General features: G+C 38.8%; 1 protein-coding gene and 2 long non-coding RNA genes across 3 annotated transcripts; all 3 read right to left on the reverse strand.

Moving 5' to 3' along the window:
• Positions 1-1,358: 1,358 nt before the first annotated feature.
• Positions 1,359-4,311, reverse strand: LOC117296744 (adenosine receptor A2a-like). Its single transcript, XM_033779788.1, has 3 exons — positions 4,062-4,311; positions 2,010-2,170; positions 1,359-1,790 (listed from the first exon to the last, which is right to left on the reverse strand). The coding sequence occupies exons 1-3, from the start codon at positions 4,309-4,311 to the stop codon at positions 1,359-1,361; spliced, it is 843 nt and encodes a 280-aa protein (XP_033635679.1).
• A 2,161-nt stretch (positions 4,312-6,472) lies between these two features.
• Positions 6,473-10,151, reverse strand: LOC117297039. Its single transcript, XR_004519847.1, has 4 exons — positions 9,920-10,151; positions 9,068-9,191; positions 7,896-7,977; positions 6,473-7,362 (listed from the first exon to the last, which is right to left on the reverse strand). It is a non-coding gene; the product is annotated as an uncharacterized LOC117297039 (long non-coding RNA).
• A 7,862-nt stretch (positions 10,152-18,013) lies between these two features.
• LOC117297042 lies at positions 18,014-20,370 on the reverse strand. Its single transcript, XR_004519848.1, has 3 exons — positions 20,261-20,370; positions 19,047-19,125; positions 18,014-18,685 (listed from the first exon to the last, which is right to left on the reverse strand). It is a non-coding gene; the product is annotated as an uncharacterized LOC117297042 (long non-coding RNA).
• Between the last annotated feature and the right edge of the window lie 156 nt (positions 20,371-20,526).

A 20,526-nucleotide genomic window follows, 5' to 3' on the forward strand; every position in this document is an offset into this window, starting at 1 on the left:
GAAAGCCAAGTGTTACTCTTATTGAGTCACTAAAATTCGACATGACCGTTTTTTTCTTCAGCAGAAACACACAAGTGATGCGTCTTACCACACTGGATAAGTGAGTAAATCTTTACAATATTTTACCATCCTTACAATATGTACAAGTTGCTTAACAGTTATATTTGTATACTAAAGGCAGTGGACACTATTGGTAATTACTCAAAATAATTATTAGCATAAAAACTTACTTTGTAATGAGTAGTAGGGAGAGTTTGATAGTATAACACATTGTGAGAAACAGCTCCCTCTGAAGTAACGTAGTTTACGAGAAAGAAGTCATTTTCCACGAACTTGATTTCGAGACCTCAAGTTTAGAATTTGTGGTCTCGAAATCAAGCATCAGAAAGCACACACCTTCGTGTGACAAGGGTGTTTTTTCTTTCATTATTATCCCGCAACTTCGATGACCAATTGAGCTCAAATTGTCACAGGTTTTTTATTTTATGCATATGTTGAGATACACCAAGTGAGAAGGCTGGTCTTTGACAATTACCAATAGTGTCCAGTGTCTTTAAACCATCATAAGAAAACTCACACCAAAACTATGGTTATAATAAAAATGAATATCATCCTCATGGTTAGCAAAACTGTATTTCATCTAAATCAACCGATTGATTTGCAAACGTAATAAGGAAGTAAACAACAATTGTAAATTGACTCGTGACGTATAAACTTGTACTTGAACCGAAAGGCTCGGACTCGGCTCGGACTCGGCTCTGACTCGGCTCGGAATCGGCCCGGACTCGGCCCGGACTCGGCCCGAAAGCGACTTACGAATAGCAAGATGTCCTACCTAGCCACGATGTAAAAACTACACGAGTCTTATTACGTGTTAACAGCTAACTTGTGTTTTGGCTTAAATATTTGAAAGTGTGAAACCCTCGTAACAAAGGTGTTGTTCCGAGACATATCTTAAGTGTTATTTGCATGAAGAGCAGCGATTATGTAGCGGATATGGTACCTGCATGTATGTATATACATTACAATGTGTATACCATGTTTGGAATTTCTAATAATTTTCTTTTAAAATTGTATAGAAACTTCAGCTTAATTTTGTGTTTATGAGTTCAGTTGTAGAAGTGATATTAAAAGATCATTGCGTTATACACTAGTTCTAGGACCCTTCCTACATATATGCTGTATACAGATAAAGTGTACATGAAAGGCCTCCAGAGCTATGTTATGCACATTTATCTTTCGACGCGATTGAAGTTTTGCATTTCGAGTTGAACTTTCTATGCTATTTGTGGCTTATGGTGACTTTTTATAGCAAGCACTTTGTCAAAATGCCAAACTTTGTGTTGTGAATGGTGTATTTAATAAGCAACATTTAAGTTTGCCGATATTGTGCCGGGTGCCGTGCCACTACCAGCATAGGCGCTTGTAGAGGCAGTATTTCCTACCGTGTTTTGGCAACATGCAGCAATTCCAAGAGCCTGTTTCAAAGCTTGACGATGCTGCTTACTTTGAAACCCATAAATGAACGGGTTTACGCAGGAATTACAGAATGCTATCAGTACACTTGCGTGGTAATACCAAGCGGAGAAGTCCAGGTTCCAACCGCACATGAAGGCGAAGAACATGAACTGATTTGGTGCCCAACAAATCGCAAACGTCACCACTACGATCAGTAGCATCTTGATGACTTTCTTACGAGCACGAAGAAGATCTCTGGATAGCTGGTTCTCTCTGCCATCGCTCAGTGATTGGCGCATAGCCATGGCACTCTTATGCAAATTACTCATAATCTGCCAATAGGAGAGACCCTGCAGAGTCAATGGGATGAAGTAGATAACGCTAAAGACTGCTACACCAACAAACTTCTGCCAAGCGTCACTTGGCCAACTGATGAAACATCGGCCATTTTCATCATTGTGAAATATATACAGAAAATAACTGTTCACTACCATCCCTCCTACCCATAAGCAAATGATCATGATGGTGGCCTTCTTGACAGTGAAGACGACTTTATATCTTAAAGGATGCACAATACTGAAGTACCTCTCTAAGGTAACGCAAGTCAATGACAGCACAGAGGAGACGAAGCTTGCCCACAGAGGGAACTTGGAGAGAAGAAGACGGCACAGAAGCTCACCACCAAAGCCCTTGGGTACGGGAATCACAAAACCTGTATATAGGGAAGGGATTATAGTTACATACATTTCTCACAAATACAATCAGAATCAAGATTCCAATTTTCATCATCTTGAGACTTTGTCTTGGTTGTGAAGATGAGTATTAGGCAGGAATGGTGTCAAAGTTGTATGACTTTTCCTATAGAGGACTTACTTTGCGGTGCGTAACTTGAGACACAATTGTGGTGTCTATTTACCTTAAACAATAATTGTTTGGTTGGATGTTCAGTTATTTAGAAAGCACTTTTAAAAGAATTGCTTTCTTTTTCTTGTCAATTGATACTTTGGGAGTCCGTCAAGCCAACTAAGTTTATATTTTATTAATTTAAAAATCGGTTTTTCAACTATTTTGGGTTTGATCTGATGTGAACAGTGTTGTCAGTAGATAAAGTAATTTCAAATATCGTTGAACGTTTTGCAAACCACGGTTTCAATATAGAAGCCTTTGGACATTATTAAAGCCATTATACACTTTCGGTACATAAAAAAAAGTTCACAGATTTACAAACAACTTACAGGGTTTTCAGAAAGTAATGGTGAAAGACTTCTCTTGAAATATTATTCCATGTCATGACACGAGGAAACGTGCGGAAACAAGGGTGGGTTTTCCCGCTATTTTCTGCCGTTATTTTCAGGTTTGTTATTTGATATAGAAGTTGCGATACACGATATGTGGGCCTTGGACAATACTGAAAGTGTCCAATGGCTTTAAGGACAGTCATATTAAGCCTAAGGACATAATGTCCTTACTGTGATATTTTTTGTATTACATATTGTTTCACCATACACTCAGAAAAATATTTACACAATTTGTGTAAAAAAAACCATGTTTTAGAGGCTGGGTGTGAACCTGCTAACAGTTAGGTAAACTTTTACCAGTTCGTTGCAGGGTAAAACTTACACAACAAAGACTTACAAACTTACTTCGTTTAGGAGTAAACATATTTACCTAAATTTTCAGTAAACACTAGATATGTAAAATATTACACATTGATTGTGTAAACCTTACACTTTATTACATGTAAAACTATTCCGCGTTACCCTTTTAATGGGCAAAAACTTTGATTTACCTTATAGCTGTGTAATTATTATTATTTTACCGTTTGTTTAGGTAAAATGTTTACTTGGATTGTTTGTAGTCGTACAAAATTACATCTTTTTACCGTTGTTTGTACCCTTTTCCCGTCTGAACGTTTGAGTTTGTTCTAACACGACCCTAAGGCCTTACTGCCTGTTTGTGCTCGTTACAAGCATGGGGATTTTGCTCTTTGATGGGCGTATTGAAAGGTGAGTTACTCAAAAAAATGTCGATCTTCAGTCATATACAGACACTGATGTTTGCGTATTATTATTTGTTAGTTTTTACAACCATTTCGGCCTACACGTTTGCCATAAACGTGAACATGTCTTCAGCGCTATAACACTCTCTAAATGCAAAAGAGTGAAAATCACTCTTTGAAGAGCCATATGAGGGACAACTCCTTTTCGGGTGGTCTTCCACTCTTTGAGATTGAAGTTCGCATCTTTTTTGGGTGATTTTTAACTTTGTCCTGGAGTGAAACCCCTCTAAGAGTGAAATAACCACCACTCTTTTTAAAGAGCTATGATGAGGGACAACTCTAAATGTAAAGAGTTGTGTTGTTCACTCTTTTTCATTTAGAGAGTGATGAAGTGGTAGGCTAGACCTTCTCACCGGCTCGATTTTTCTAATTATTGGGTGTAGTTATATCATTGTTATATATTATTGAATCTGAAAAAAGGCAATTTTTTTTCTTTTACAAGTATAAAGAGCAAATCATTCGATTGGTTAAAAAACAATTGTTTAAAAAACAATTGTGTTTGTGACATTTATACGGAATATATTTTGTTTTGTAACATACTCACCGAGATGTAGCGGTATGAGGAAAACGGATACGATGAAATCACAGACGGCCAAACTCACGATGAACATGTTGGTCAGATTTTGTAGCGATGGTACCCTTGCTACAGTAAACATGACCAAGAAGTTACCGGTAATCCCAAGTACAGCTATGATACCATAGACGGCCCGTAACCATACCTGGTCCTCGAAGGCTCCCTCGGCTGACCATCCTCCTCCTCCTTCCTTCTCAATCAGCTCATCTTCGCTATTCATCTCAGATCCAACTGATAACTCTACACGATGCACGTAGTGTCTTAACAGCCCCTCTTATTTGGATGCCTAAAACTCTAAAATATATTTATTCAATTGTTGGAAATACGTCTTACTGAACGTGTCTGTTGTGATGTTCGTATTTTACGTCGACATCATCAGATACGAAAGTTGTGAAAAGAGAAAAAAAAGACGGATTGGTGAGAACTTGGAACACTAGAAACCTCCACAGTTTAATGCTGTGTACACTTGGTGTCCTCGCTCGGTCTAAAATATTGGCAATCCAACTGGGTACCCAACTATATAGAATGGCTCAGCCCAGACACGTGACGTTTGACGAGCTAATGACGTCACATTGTGTTTGCCCGTGGTCTTTGTGTGTGTGTTTATTTATTTTTTGTAATACAAAACTACTTCAAGTTTAACACATCTTGAACAATCCAAAGACATTTCAGAATTATATAACTGATTTTTTCCCTATATGAACAATTTAAGTTTTCTCTGCGGGTTTGAGATGCATTTCAGTGGTGACCCCAAGCATCTTCAAGGTCGGCATTTTCACGTGATGGTATAAAGTTAATTAAAAAACAACGTGCGTGTAAAAACATGGATACAGTGTTCCAGTAACTTAAAGGCTCGCCTGTTTTTCTTTATTAATTCCATAGAAAAGTGAAAAACATAGTACAGAGTTTTTGAAATTACAAAATTGCATAGCAGAATAACGATTATAAAGCACGAGTATAAAGCATGTAATTATATTTATTTTATAGCGCTGGTTCATACACAAAAACAAAGTTTGGTCTCAGATAAACCAATGGTGGCTGTTGCCGCTTTGCTTGTCCCTGCCCTTTCTCTGTATTATACAGGCCTAATAGCATCTCACCTGTAGCAGATAACACATACCCTTTATACCTTTGAATGTACCCACTGATGGCCTGCTCCATATATGTAATCTGGGTAACATTTGAGTTCAAATTTCTTGTGGATTTGTTGACAATATTTCAACGTTGTTTAGAAGTTCATATCATGGACTGCTTTTCAGAAATGAGTAAAACAATGTCACGAGTGACGAAAATTATTTTTTAGATTGTACAACGTGTGATATATTTGCTTTGGCCCACTTGGTTACACCCAGCTCATAAATATTAAGTACTGTCTACTTTGCATACAGCTCATGTCAAAGGTCACACCATGACCTGCATTCCCAGGTATAGTTAATAAAACGTTTTTCCAGTATGGCAGCTCCTTTGCACAGTGTGTGGATTATTGTCTACCATCCCACGCGAAATATACTACACAACGTATATTAACCAGTAATTAAATATGTGTTTATATTTTATAGCCCACAGCACCACATCAATATTCAAACCGTGTAAGTTGAATGTAAACCTGAGGACATTATGCTTTGTGTCACACAAAGGTTTTCGTTTTTATTTTATTTTATTAAATTGGAATCTGCATATTAAAAAGACGAGGTAAACGTGTCTCACTTGTGAAACCGATTTTTGCACAATAAGCGTGTGTACAGAGCTCATGCAAACAATATTCAGACATTGGGAACACAAACAAAAACATCTTGGATAACTACTGACAGCATAGCAAGGATGTTATGATGTACGGTCAACAACTTCACATTGACGACCGTGACCCATTTACACGCTTGAAATCTCCCAGCCATTATTGCACCCGTGGGGAACCCCCATGTTCATGCAACACCAACACCAATATTGATAGACTTGTCGAAAAGACTCAAGCGTTTGCTCCAAATTGCTGACAATACACCAAAACAGTGCATGTGACAAGATTTGATAGACTGGTAGACTAACATATCTATGACAGTGATATAATTAAATATGTGTTAGTTTTCACTAGATCGAAAAAAAAAACTATAAATACTTATAAGCATCTTTAAAGACATTGGACACTATTGTTAATTGTAAAAGACCATACTTCACAAATGGTGTATCTCAACATATGCATAAAATAACAAACCTGTAAAAGTTTTAGCTCAATCGATCGTCGAAGTTGCGAGATAATAATGAAAGAAAAAAACACCCATGCTTGATTTCGAGACCTCAAATTCGTGGGAAATTACTTCTTTCTCGAAAACTACGCCACTTCAGAGAGAGCCGTTTTTTACAATGTTTTATTCTATCAACCTCTCCCCATTACTCGTCATCAAGTAAGGTTTTATGATAATAAATATTTTGAGTAATTACCGATAGTGTCCACTGCCATTAGCATGAAGGCATATAGAAATACATTACCAAGATTTGTAGTGTATGTCTATTCCATTCTAAACATGAAACAAGCTCCATACACAAAGTACAAACAAAATGTTACTCAATTGTGGGTATTTTACAAACTTATCGGATAACATCATTGAACATGCATGCTGCAGGAGAGGTTAATGTCTCTAGAGGATCATAACTGTTACCTTTCTGCTACACCAAGATTCCAGGGGTTCGGATTGTCAAGATTTTGAGGTTTACATCATTATGTTACATTACTATTTTCCCGGAAGAAGGTTGTTGTCGGCTCTGATAAGAGTTGTTGGTTTATTTTGACTTAATCATGGGACACGGATCATAATTATTGTTGACACCTTATGGAGATCTAAAAAGTGAACACCAATAGTTATTTCTACAGCAAACCATTAGGGAGCTTATCGATGATACCTAAACAACTTTACAACATGCCATGATTATCTCGATAACAGCATGTACAATCGAAGTACAGCTTAAAAACAGTTGACAGTAACCACGACATGTCCATGTAATGGTGTGACAATGGTCAGAACACTTATACATCGACGCCAGAAATGATATGAAGAAACCCAGAATACCTAACGGCAATGAAACTGGGTCACAAATAGCGCTAATAGCGATGGAAACCACCAAAAAAAATATTTCCAGTTGTTCTGTTTCCTTTGATGATTCTGTGGCACCCTGGCATCCAAGTCTCAGTGTGTCATGTGATGCAAAAATCAAAGGTATTGCACCAATGATTAAGGCAAATAAGCACGATTCTATCCGCATGATCAGTTGAAATTCCCTGCAGTTGAAAAATAAGTGGAACAGTGTATTTATGTTTATATGATTTGAGGCATTGCTTGGTGAGGTATCAATATATATATAGAGTGTTTGCGGTAACACCGTGTGTATCTACTTGCCAGGTGTTACCGCAAACCAAATATATAGTGTATATGTAATTGGAAACATTGATAAAATGAATAACTCTTATAGAATGAGAACTGAACCGTATATGGAAAAGTTTAGTTTTAAAAAAGGAGTCTATTGGCGCTCGGTAATTAAACACACACTCAAAGTACTTGAGATTTGGTACTTGGATACCGTATGATAAAATCAATTTGAATATACATGTCTTGTCTGAGTTTGTTTGTGTTTTATTATGATTTGTTTTAATTCAAGCTTTGTAATTGTAATTCATTGCAATTTCCTGTAAAAACATACAGGGGAGATCATGCAAAAATTACTTTGAGATTGCATAAAGAAGTAGACGTAAGCCAAAGGATCAGAACGAATCTAGTTTGTTGTTATTGGACTACCAAAAATATCAACTCTTACCGCACTTTGCTGAAGACTACAGTGAACTTTGTGTCCGTCGGGAATAATAGAAACGATGTTTGTCTCTATCTGGGTCAGTGATCTGTATACAAAAGTTTATAATGGAATTGTATTATCACATCCCCTAATGATTTATGTGTGGTTTGAATGTAGATGTAACCATAATATATGTGTGGTGAGAGTTTCCTTTTAATCTAACAACAAGATTTATTTATACACCAATTACATTTTTGTCCCATAATTGTATAAGAGTCTGTGGTGGGGTTTTGTGTAAAGCCAAACGGGATTGGTATGTGTACAAAAAAAACACACAATTGTATAGAAGCTTTACTGATTATGAAATTATCAACTTTTTTGTTGAAACTGTTTCCTCTGAAATGAAGTCAATATTTTCGAAAATCTGTATCTGAAAACGCACCAGCTGTCTTCGGCGATTGTTACAACTAATAAGGACAATGTGTTTGCTGAATAGTGTGAATGATGTCACACCACTTTCTCCTCACTCAAACCACGAATGAAGCCAATATTTTCACAGGATTGAAATTCCATACGGGTTGGTCTCACAAAACATGAACACTGTCTCAGACTAGTTTTTTCTAGTTATATCGTAATAATAAAGATTCAATTTAATTTATACTGGCTAAATGTAAATAAAAACATATAACAGATCTATGAAAAAACATCAAGCATTGGCGGTTGTCAGCCTTTTTTATCTGTACCAGATCATGCACATAAAGCTAGCGGGAATTCCCCCAACCAAACGTTGTGAAATGCCAGATGTTGTGCTTATTGCACATTGGGTGCGTTCACATTGGGTGCGTTCGTTCGTTGGCATCTATGAATCAGCCAAAACCATCAGCCCAGGGTCAGGCCAGGGTGAGGCCCGGGTCAGGCTAGAGCCAGCCTTCGGGTCAGGCCAGGGTCAGCCCCAGGTATCCCCGTGTCGTTCTAGAAGCACACCTGCTCGTAAAGTAGTGGAGGCAGGACCCGGACTAATGACGTCATAAAAGATGGCGCCTTGCAGCGACGATAAATTATCAAATTATATATGCCTGCTTTAAGATTAACAGGTAGGCCTATTCGTCGTAGTCTTCAATAAGTGTTTAACTATTAAAAACAAAAATTAATTATTAACGATTTTTTAAATACAAACACAAAAGGTGAACATTTACCTTTGATCTTTCCGCTCTCTCCCACAAATCACACGAGAAGGCCAATGGATCGCTCCCTTTTGTTCACTACTGTTTGACTTGGCGACCTGGGTAACGTCGGGAAGCTAATCGAATGATGCAATCTCTGTACGCACAAAAGGAAAAGGGGAATACCCTAAGTCGATGTGAAATGCCACTGTGGTGATTTTTAAACGAGCACAAATGTTTTAGATGAAACTGGAATGAGTTCAATTCGACGATAAACTCAAGATAATTTGTAAATTACATTAATTCACAAAGGCACCAAACTCTAAGGCAAATTAGTTCACTTATGGCACCGTCCTATTGACAGTATGTTCAGGAAACGATGATGAAATTTTTTGATTGTTGTTTTTAATTTGCACTTCCGATGATTAAATCTCGTTTATGTTCATATTGACTGTCAGGTCGACTGTCACACAATGAGTCTCTTCAATTAATTAAAGGAACACGTTGCCTTGGATCGGGTCGAGTTGGTCTTCGAAAAGCGTTTGTATATGGTTAGAAAGATGATTTAAAAGTAGAATACAATGATCCACACAAATTTGCCTCGAAATTGCATGGTTTTCCGTTTACGAACTAACACGGTCGGCCATTTATGGGAGTCAAAAATTTGACTCCCATAAATGGCCGATCGTGTTAGTCGACGAGGAAAAAGGAAAACCACGCAATTTCGAGTGATACTTGTGTGGATCATTATATTCTACTTTTAAAATATTTTTTCTAATCATATACATTTTATAAGAAACAGTTAAAAACGCTTTTCAAATACCAACTCGACCGATCCAAGGCAATGTGTTCCTTTAAATTACTGTACAAAATGAAGATTCTTACCAAGTTTGTTCACTGCATGAAGTGTGTAGCCACCCTCAATGAACGTCCGAAGTAGACTACGAGGTGAATGGGAGTGCCACTTTCGTCACAATGCCAACTTATTGACGAACTTCACATCCACAGACGGGAATTTTTTGTGTGAGAAATAGGCAGACGTTTTGTAAACTTAACCCAGTCCATTGAGCATTTCGTGCAAATGATTTGCAATGTGAGTGATATAAAAGTTCAGTTAGGTCGTCACACACTGTAATGTGTCACACACGGAGCTGTATGTCCCTACCTCAAGAAGCCTACTATGTACATTATAAACCGTATGTACTGTTCTTTGTTAGAGATACATAACATTACACATTTTCTGTACATTTATGTCGAACGTTAGAATGATGTTGAATCATTGTTGCTGATCATTATGCACACGGGAATGTTGTTAGAAATTAAGTCTAATAACCAGCTATTACAAACGTCATGACATCTACAAACAAAGTGCAAAATCCCCAACAAACAAGAACATGCAAATAAACAAAAACAACAAGGAATAGGGATTCACTTTCACTATCCGCCCAGATAGTGAAAGGTTCACGAGCAGTTGTCGCTGTTATTATTGATACATAATCTGAAAACAAAGTTTGATTTTATCTTAACGATTTATACATTTCTGTAAGATGTTCTACCATTTAATTACCACATTGAAGATGGTGTTTGTTCTTGTGTAGACAAGAAAGAAGTAACCAAATTTATAGACAATTCGCTATGACAGTATACTGTTAGTAAAACATCGACTTGTTTGCATAATGTTGAACCATTTTAAATATAACGCGGTAATAAGAGAAGTAAGAGCGATCGATGTCTTTAAGATTGAACAAGAACTCATTCCAAAGAAAGTGAAGTGAGTAGTATGGGAGGGGCGTTTCGTACCCCAAAACCTCCCAAATCCCTCCCAAATCCCTCTTCCTCCCTGCCTCCCTCCCATCTGACCCTCCCCTCCAAGACCCTCAGCCTCCCTCTCCATCCTCCCTTCATGCAATTTCCTCTTTTCCCTCATCTTCCAAGACCCTCTTGTGTAGTGTGGTCATAGCGCGCAGTATAATAGGTGTTTTCGGTTGAGTGATCACACACGCACGAGTGTGTACGGGACAGCGTATGATGAATGGAAACGAGGAACAAAAGGGTCTGAAGCCGTTATCGCTCGGCGTCCCTCTCCATCCTCCCTTCATGCAATTCCCTCTTTTCCCTCCTCTTCCAAGACCCTCTTGTGTAGTGTGGTTATAGCGCGCAGTATAATAGGTATTTTCGGTTGAGTGATCACACACGTACGAGTATGTACGGGACAGCGTATGATGAATGGAAACGAGGAACAAAAGGGTCTGAAGCCGTTATTGCTGAAGATCCTTTTTGGAAGGAACGTAAGGTGACCTGCCCTGTATAAAGTCACCACGAAGTGAGGGAATGTCATGACCACGCAACGGGTCAAGTGACAAACAAATACATTCAAGGAACAGTTAACGAAATAGTAAAAGATAGGAGTCAACAAGATTCGTCTGTTGATAAAGTCACCCGTGTGACGTCACGGACAAGTCGTGACAAGTCGTTATGTAACAAAGACGCGTTTACAACGTGACGGATGAAGTCATCCTGGCTATGTCACGGACACAGCCAGACAGTCCGTGACGTCACGTACGTTCTGTGTGTTGATTGGTTCATTGAGTTGTCCTGGGTCACTGAGTCGTGAATGGTGAACTAAGTTTGGGTATAAAGAAGTACGATTTTGAGTTTGAATTTACACCTTCGCTCATACTATACTCAACTGATTTTACAGCCACTTGTTCTCTAAAGTAAGATCTAACGAAACGATGGGGTATTTCAGGACACATCCTTCCATCATCAGGGGTGAGAGTTACCCTCAGAAAAGCTCTGGTGATTGTTGTTGTGCACGCAGAAGCCATCGAATTGCAAAACGGCGCATCCCTCATTATGCTAAAAAAGCGTTTGCGGCCGCCGGATCGGAAGTAGAGAAATTTCTGGCAACGTTTTGTGTGTTAGCTGGGAAGCTGAGTAAAGTTGATTTACATGGAGTATGCTCAAATATGCTGAAAGAAAGCACCGAAGCAGACTTAGAAACGAAGCAAGGTATGGTGATGTTGGCCACGGTGGTACATACCATGGATCCCGTGACCCGTCTGATGGTTCTATTGAATATCATAAACTAAACATTTCTACTTTTCGTAGAAGCGGGCTCCTTTAGGAGCCACCTATCAAATCAAAAGTTAGAATCATTCATTTACACCGTACCCACACTTCAACCTCACCCGGTAGACCCCGGTCGGTCACCGTACCCACACTTCAACCCCACCGGGCAGGTCCGGGTCGGTCGGGGACAAACAAAAGACATGTTTACAACGTGGTGAATGAAGTCGCCCGTGTGACGTCACGGACAAGTTTCGACAAGACATTGCGTAAGATTGGCTCTGTGCGCTGATTGGTCAATCATGTTGTTATTGCTTGGACTAGCGGGGAATAAAAGGTATGTTTTGATATTGCTGGTGATAGAAAGAGGACATCTGAGCTCCCACAACTTAACTTCTGCCGTATTAGTGCACGATGACTGGACAGTCTAACATTACACTACCTTTCTTTGAGGATTCATCTTCCTCACAAGAACCACCTACCGCCCCAAGGTCTCTGGTAGATGCTGGACCATTTGACTGTGTAAAGCAACTTACACACGATCACGTTAAAAATGGGTGGCGTGAAGGTTTCAGTGCGACTGCGGAGAGAGCTTACTACTTCAACGTCTTCACCAGAGAAAGTGTATGGACCCTACCCAATATACCGGTGCAGCGTGAGCAGAGAAGAGTGGTGAACTCGACCAATGTTGATATTCTGGCTGCAGCAGTTAATGAGTTGACCGAATCATCATCTCAACCCAAACCAGCCGACCAAGCAGCATCCGTCTCCGGTGTGAAAGGAAAAGACACCGTCAAACGAGTCTACGCCGCGGACCCCAACGAGGTGGAGAACGAGAAGAACGCCAAAAGATTCAAGATTGGAGGTGAGCGTTATGCTTATGTTAAACGGTTCAAGGGTAGCCCCTACGTTAACATCAGAGAGTATTATTGGAACCATCACAAGACCCGATTACTCGCTGGAAAGAAGGGATTGAATCTTACTCCCAAAGAATGGATGATGTTGGCCGGTCAGAGTAGTGCCGTAACCAAAGCTCTGGGAATGGTTTAAATCTCTTACTTCAAACTAATGACATTTTGGTTTTTTTTGTTATTTTAATTCCTTGTTCCAGAAGATGATTCAGTATCTACCCTGCCCATCACCACTGATCTCACTGAGGGTTCATTCCCCGTCAAAATGGTCATCAAACGAATCCTGACCAAGATCGTCACGGACGAGATACTGAGGTTCGTGTACGCCGCTCAGGAGGCCTTAGGATGCGAAGGATGTGAGGAGAACTGGGGGACCCAAGACGAACATCAGTGTCTTTTCTTTGGTATAAGTCCAGCATCCAATCTTTACAACTACGTAGACGAGTGGTATTCAGATGCAGCACCGTGTGTAAAACCGAACAAGGTTATTGACATTTTCGACGCAGTAAACATCAGCCTCAATGTAACTGAATCAAGCGAAGATGGACAGAACATTGATAAACACGCGATAAGCAAGGAAATCATGGACGGGTGGGGTGAGGATCCCGATGATATTGCCCGTTCGTTCTACTCTACGTTCTTCAACAATTTAACTGAGCTCATTGACAGTACTATCCAACAATTATTTATTAATATATTTGTTTCATATTATACTTTTAACTGCTTGCTGTTTCCTTTTAAAGCTTTTGAAAAATAATTATACACATATTGGTGCTTGCAAAGAAAAAAAACTAGAGCGTGCATCCCCCAATATAGACGAGTTACCAAAAGAGGGATCTGTATTAATTAACCCCACCTGACTGTGTTTGAGCCAACCAGCAGAACTAGCAAGAGGTGTTATATAAACGCAGATAGTAGACAAAAAAGAGAGTCAAATTTATCTTATAAACGTCTACTTGTAGGGTTCTGAATGTTGATAGCCAGGTGTGTTCCTGATTATTGTGCTCGAAGACAAGTTCATGTTGAATGTTATATGACGTAGCATTTTCATGAGAAATTAAGCCAGTTGATGTGTCAATATAGTTTGATCTGCGGCTCATCTTCTCCATGTTGCGATTGATCCACTGAGATGGTGTTGGACGAAGAACTACTTGTTACGAAACAGATAACCAGAAGCCGCTCCGATACCTGCTGAAACAGCATAACCAGTTGTACCAATTCCAGCTGCACCCACGGATTGAAGGACTGCAACAAGCCCCCCTGCTGCAACACCACCACCATTAGCTATAGCTGCAGCAGACATCATGCCTGCTGCAGTCTTACCTGCGACTATGCCTACTTTTGAAAAGCCAATTAAAGCAGGGACATATTTACATGTGAGGATTCCTGCAGATGTAACTGCTGCTCCTATAGCGACTGGAATAAAGACCACCATGTTAACTGCAATGGGAAAACAACACAATGAATCAATGGTTGAAGCAGCTAGGATGAAAATGTGATGGAGCAGACTGCTCAAGTATTCCACATTAGTTATAAACAGGGTTAGCTGTAATGAGCAAATTCATCAGAAATTGGAAACGAGATAGGGAAACAGTGTGGATGGTAACTTATAATATTATAAATGCACCCATAATAGTTGGTATGTGACAAACTGTCTTCTCTATTAAATTAATGCTGCACCCTCAACTGGCCTGCAATGCCGCTGCAAGTTTTGTTTTTATTGTAATCTGAATTTAAATTCAAGTCTCATTTTGATTTAAATGACTTCACAGACACCTTAAACTCCTATCCAGGAAAAATAAATGATTCGGGCCGTGCTTGCGTTTCGGTGATCTGAATGTCGCTGATGTTTAGTCTATTTTGTTGACGTAATTGTGACTGGCACAATGATGTGCTTTACTGTGCATTGTTTTATATTAACTACTGTACGAAATAAAAATTCTTACCAAGTTTGTGTAGTTCAGGAAATATGTATAACCACCCTCAATGAACATCCAAAGTAGACTGAATGGGAGTGCCACTTTCGTCACAATGCAAATTGGAGACCTTTGGACGGTCCTTTTAATAGTTCTCGCTAGGTAGTGCGCGTGCTCAGAGCATAAACCTGTTCGTAAATACCATTGCGCAAGCGCTAACTGTTGAATGAGGTGCATGCTAGTCTAGCTAGGGATCAAACTTTAGCGCTAGCTAGACCAGCATGCACCTCATTCAGCAGCAATGTGTGCGTTCGTTTAGCTTACCTGGGTCGACCCCGGTGTGTGGAGGTTTTTTTTCACAGGACGAACGTGGGTGATTATCTGCACACGTTCGTCCTGGAAAAAAAAAACACACACCGGGGTCGACCCGGGGAAGCTAAACGAACGCAGCCAAAAAAGGACCGTTTATATCTGCGGCCGCCAGCGTCTCAAAAGTCTCGCATTTACGGACGAGCGTCACAGGCGGGAAATAATTCGATGAGAAATACGTGGACATTTTGTAAACCTATTATGATCAATAACCAAAGTCCGTTTGTGCAAATGCAACGTAACATGAAAGTTCAGTTTATAGTCACTGCTCATTGTGACATAAAGATAGATGTCTGCCCCGAGTCCATGTAATCTACATACATGTACATGTAGTTTAAAGGCAGTGGACACTCTTGGTAATTACTCAAAATAATTATTAGCATAAAACCTTTCTTGGTGACGAGTAATGGGGAGAGGTTGATGGTATAAAACATTGTGAGAAACGGCTCCCTCTGAAGTGCCATAGTTTTCGAGATAGAAGTAATTTTCCACGAATTTGATTTTGAGACCTCGATTTAGAACTTGAGGTCTCGAAATCAAGCATCTGAACGCACACAACTTCGTGTGACAAGGGTGTTTTTTCTTGCATTATTATCTCGCAAGTTCGATGACCGATTGAGCTCAAATTGTCACAGGTTTATCATTTTATGCATATGTTGAAATACACCAACTGTGAAGGCTAGTCTTTGACAATTTCCAATAGTGTCCACTGTCTTTAATATAAACAGTGTACTGAACTTAATGCGTGTACACGAATCACTGCCAGGTGCTCATCCCAAGTTGTATGTTCATTACACATTTTCTTTCCATACGGATGCTATATCAGAGCGATATTGAATCATTCTAACTAATCATTTACAGCAATATCACTATAAAGGAAATAAAGGCTAATAATCATTAATTCAAAAATGTCATGACTTCTTATAAAGATACACAATCCGAAACAAGTAAACTAACATACAAAATGAACAGAAACAACAAGACATATGGGTCATTTCATGTCAGACCAACGCACTTTTTTACCTCATGTCTTCCGATTTTGATAAAAATTGCTGTGCTTGTAGGTCCTAATGAGCAATGAATGCACACCAATTTTCAGCCCGATCGGACTTTCCATGTGGTCAGGGCAGAAACCACTAAAATCTGACATTTTTAGGGTAAAATACCACCTTTTTGGTAAAAATATGTCATAACCATGTCAATTTTTATCACATATATGCAAATCTGGTATCAAATTGATGAGAATTGCATGCTCAAATCAATTCTTTTATCAAAAATAAATTTTCTGAAATGTAGGTCACTGTAATCTTTAATATGTTATCGTGACCTTTGACCCGGTTTTTGAAATAATGTATCATTCCAAAAATCAACGAAACAAAAATCATTTGATAGAGCATGTCCCATATAGGGATTCACTTTCACTATCCGCCATGTAGTGAAAAGTATAAAAACGAGCAAACGGTAGTTTTTGGTATACCTAGCCTAGCGTAAAAACAGAGTTTGAAAATCCAGTTTAACCTTTGATTCAAGATTGTACTATGCATCTTATACAAGGCTCTAAATATATTTGAAAAACTTTCTACGAATAGGCCTACTTATAGCACCAGCGTATAGAGGTTTTTTCCTTGAGACAATAGCTGACTGATCTTAGTCGAAGTATAGAGTCAGCAAGCAGCTTACAGTTAACAAAGCATCATACGAATATCTAAACTGGTATAATATTGAAAATTTAACTTTAAGTTTTTGCAGTAAAACAACTAAACCACAATATTGTTAAAATATACATGGATAATAACACCAGAACGACTCAAACAAATACACAACTAGACTGTTCCAAGTATTGCATCCATCTATTGTAGATTGTTACAAAGTGCATAGTGCATAAACTGATTGTATTCAAGACAGGGTTTATGCACAAACTCAATTTGGTACATACAGAAATGACCTATGACTTTGGTGTCGTTTGTGAGACAATTTATAAACCGAAACACTGTCTGGGTGCTTCTCAAGTAGTGACGTTTTTTTGGTCTACTATACTTCTGATGCAATTTCAAAGTGTGAGCATCATATACCACAACAAAAATAGAAACACGTCATTAAATGTCATGAAATAACAAACAAAAGCTCTATAATAAACAAACCAAATAAAAACAGGAAATTGTAACTTTTTTGTCACTATCCATCAGATATTATCTTGCATGGTCCATAAAACAAAATTGTGTTATTATTATCAGGACGTAATGCGCTATAAAGTAACAACTGTATAAAACACCAAAATACAACTATACTCTTATTGTTTTGCAACCTATATGGAAGCATTAGTGCTGCTATATCACCGTGAGCCATCGCGGGATTGTTAAACAATTCACTTGTCTCTGTGAGAAATTTAAATGTAACTTTTCTGTCTATGGTGTTCTGTCTTTAAAGACATTGGACACTATTGGTAAGTGTCAAAGACCAGTCTTCTCACTTGGTGTATCTCAACATATGCATAAAATAACAAACCTGTGAAAATTTGGTCGTCGAAGTTGCGAGATAATAACGAAAGAAAAAACACCCGTGTCACACGAAGTTGTGTGCTTTTAGATGGTTGATTTCGAGACCACAAATCCTAAATCTGAGGTCTCGAAATCAAATTCGTGGAAAATTACTTCGTTTGTCACTACAGAGGGAGCCGTTTCTCACAATGTTTTATACTATCAACCTCTCCCCATTACTCATCACCAAGTAAGGTTTTATGCTAACAAATATTTTGAGTAATTACCAATAGTGTCCACTGCCTTTAATTTTGCATTATGTATAGCAATATCATTTTAGTAAAACCATGTGGTTGTATTTTCGAAGAATTTCTGTTATGGCTCTGATGTAAATTTGGTCTCACATTTCAACTATGCTGTATTCGTAATCAGGACATAAGTGACGTCGTGACTTTAGGAAGCCTTAAAGGTAGAATGTTTTTTTGCAACAAAACAATACAGATCTAAAGTGGGTTTATATTGACATACCTAAGCACGTCTAGGCCTACTTGCCAAATGCTCGCAAATGGCATGTGCAAACGAAGCACCAGTGCACATAATTTGGCAGGTACCACGACAAGTCCATGAAATGGTGTGGCATAATGCAGGGGAGGAATGATAAGTCACAAAGAATGATAACAATAAACTCGGTAAACCAAAGATTATTGACCTACGGTCATGATTGAAGTTAACAAGAAAAGACACGAACAAAATGATTAGTCCTATCGTCTCTATTTTTTTTCCGTCTTTGCTTGCACCACCGCCGCACCCTACTGTCAGCGCCTCATGTGGTGCAACAAACATAGGTACCACTGCACCGATGATTAAGATGATGATGGTACACTCCCACATTGTCAGTTCAGTTTTTGCCTGCAGTTCGAAAACAAAAAACGGGGTACTATCACGTTAATATTCGTAATAATAATAACAATATAATGATGAATAATATTGATGTGTTTCATTGATGGTATGAGTTTACAAGAATGGGAACAGGAAATTAAAATTACATTGTCTACAGTCAATACATTTTGTTCCGTCTGCTTGTGATGACTGTGTTTGTTGTTTCAAAATTGTTGGCTTCTACCCACCAACCCCTCCCATTTGCAAAAGAAATGCATAGGGTTAAAACAATAATATTAAATGTTGTTGCTGTAATCAAATAAGTTAATTTGTGGAATTATAATCATCTGTATAGATATATTAAAGAGAATTATCAAAAGTTAACTCTTACTGTACACTCTGTTGACAGACACAGCGGATTTTCATATCAGTCGGTTCAACCTCTTTGCCTGTATCTATCGGTTGTTTACCTGCGTATAAACAAAACAAACTAAACCGACTTTGTGGTTTTGATTAAAATACAACTACACGATGCTCTTATGGCATGAATTTGGCTTTGTACGAGCTACAACCCTACCAAACACGCAAGCTAAAGGGGATTACCCAAAATATTGAGCAAAGGATCTCGACATGTCGGATGGCACCTCCAGAGCTCTGTAGTTTTGGCCTATACCATTTTCTGACCCTACCATTAGACTTGATGACAAGTCGTTAGGCGCAGCCTATTTGTTACAAACACACATTCCGCCGTTATGCAACAGTCACACCGATTATACATACATGCAACTGTCGTATAGGACATCCCTTTGTTCCCCCATTGTTTGGACATAGTTTTTTTTAGCGATGTCCCCATTGGTTTTGTGCACAGAGCCTAGCGAGGACTGTCCCCGGTATGTCATTTTCCCGGATCCCTTTTGTTATAGTCCTCGGTTTGAATGCGTATAGACATGTACACTCACACTTGCGTGTACCGTCCCCGTGACCACACCGCGCTTAACAATTACCGACTTGACTTCAAGACTACACTACCATACTACCGCAAGCTACTAAGGGTAATACCCATATTGAGCAATGTCAGGTCATGGTCAGGTCAAGCTGCCAATGTTGATTGAGGCTTGAGGGCACACAATCACACCGACGCCCATAAGGCATGCATAAAGTGTTTGGCTACTTTTTGTAGGACACAAAAAACAATGTCCACAGAGTTACATTACACTACGGTTTCCAGATGGAAGAAAGTTTCTCTTACTGAGGTGCTGTCGTTTTTGAGAAAATAATAAAACAATAGCGTGTAAAACGTATTTTCGTGACAGTGTCTCATTTCTCAAAAACTACAGTTACTCAGCAAGTAATGTTTTAAGCGAAGCCTAGTGTTATAATTATCTTCAAACTGTTTAAGACACAAAAGCACTTCAAAATCCAATCCTGTCAGTCAAAAAAACAATAACAACAACAACAATTCCACCACTCGGCACGTTACGTTTCAAAAACGATTGTGTGAATTTTGGAAGGCTATCAGTGTAAATGCCTCATAAATAATATGTATTCTGCTCATGGGTACAATATAAATTCAGTTCTTTACTAAAAATAATGTCTTATACTTACCAAGTTTGTGCACTTCAGGAAGTAAAACAGGTTTCAACGAACCTCTAATGAACGTCCAAAGGGGCAAATGAGAGCCACAGTCAGTTCACGTACACACATCCAATAGGCCTATGCCGCCCACCACAAGAGTGAGACACTCAAAAATGCGTAAACTCAACCAAGTCTGTCGAACATTTTTATTTGGGTGAAAGCGTTTTGCATAATAAAAGAAAGTGTTTGTTATAACAGTATAATGCATGGTGTATGTCATGTATTGTGTTACCTAC

Source organism: Asterias rubens, chromosome 11 (assembly GCF_902459465.1).
Source record: "Asterias rubens chromosome 11, eAstRub1.3, whole genome shotgun sequence".
Taxonomy (NCBI): domain Eukaryota; kingdom Metazoa; phylum Echinodermata; class Asteroidea; order Forcipulatida; family Asteriidae; genus Asterias; species Asterias rubens.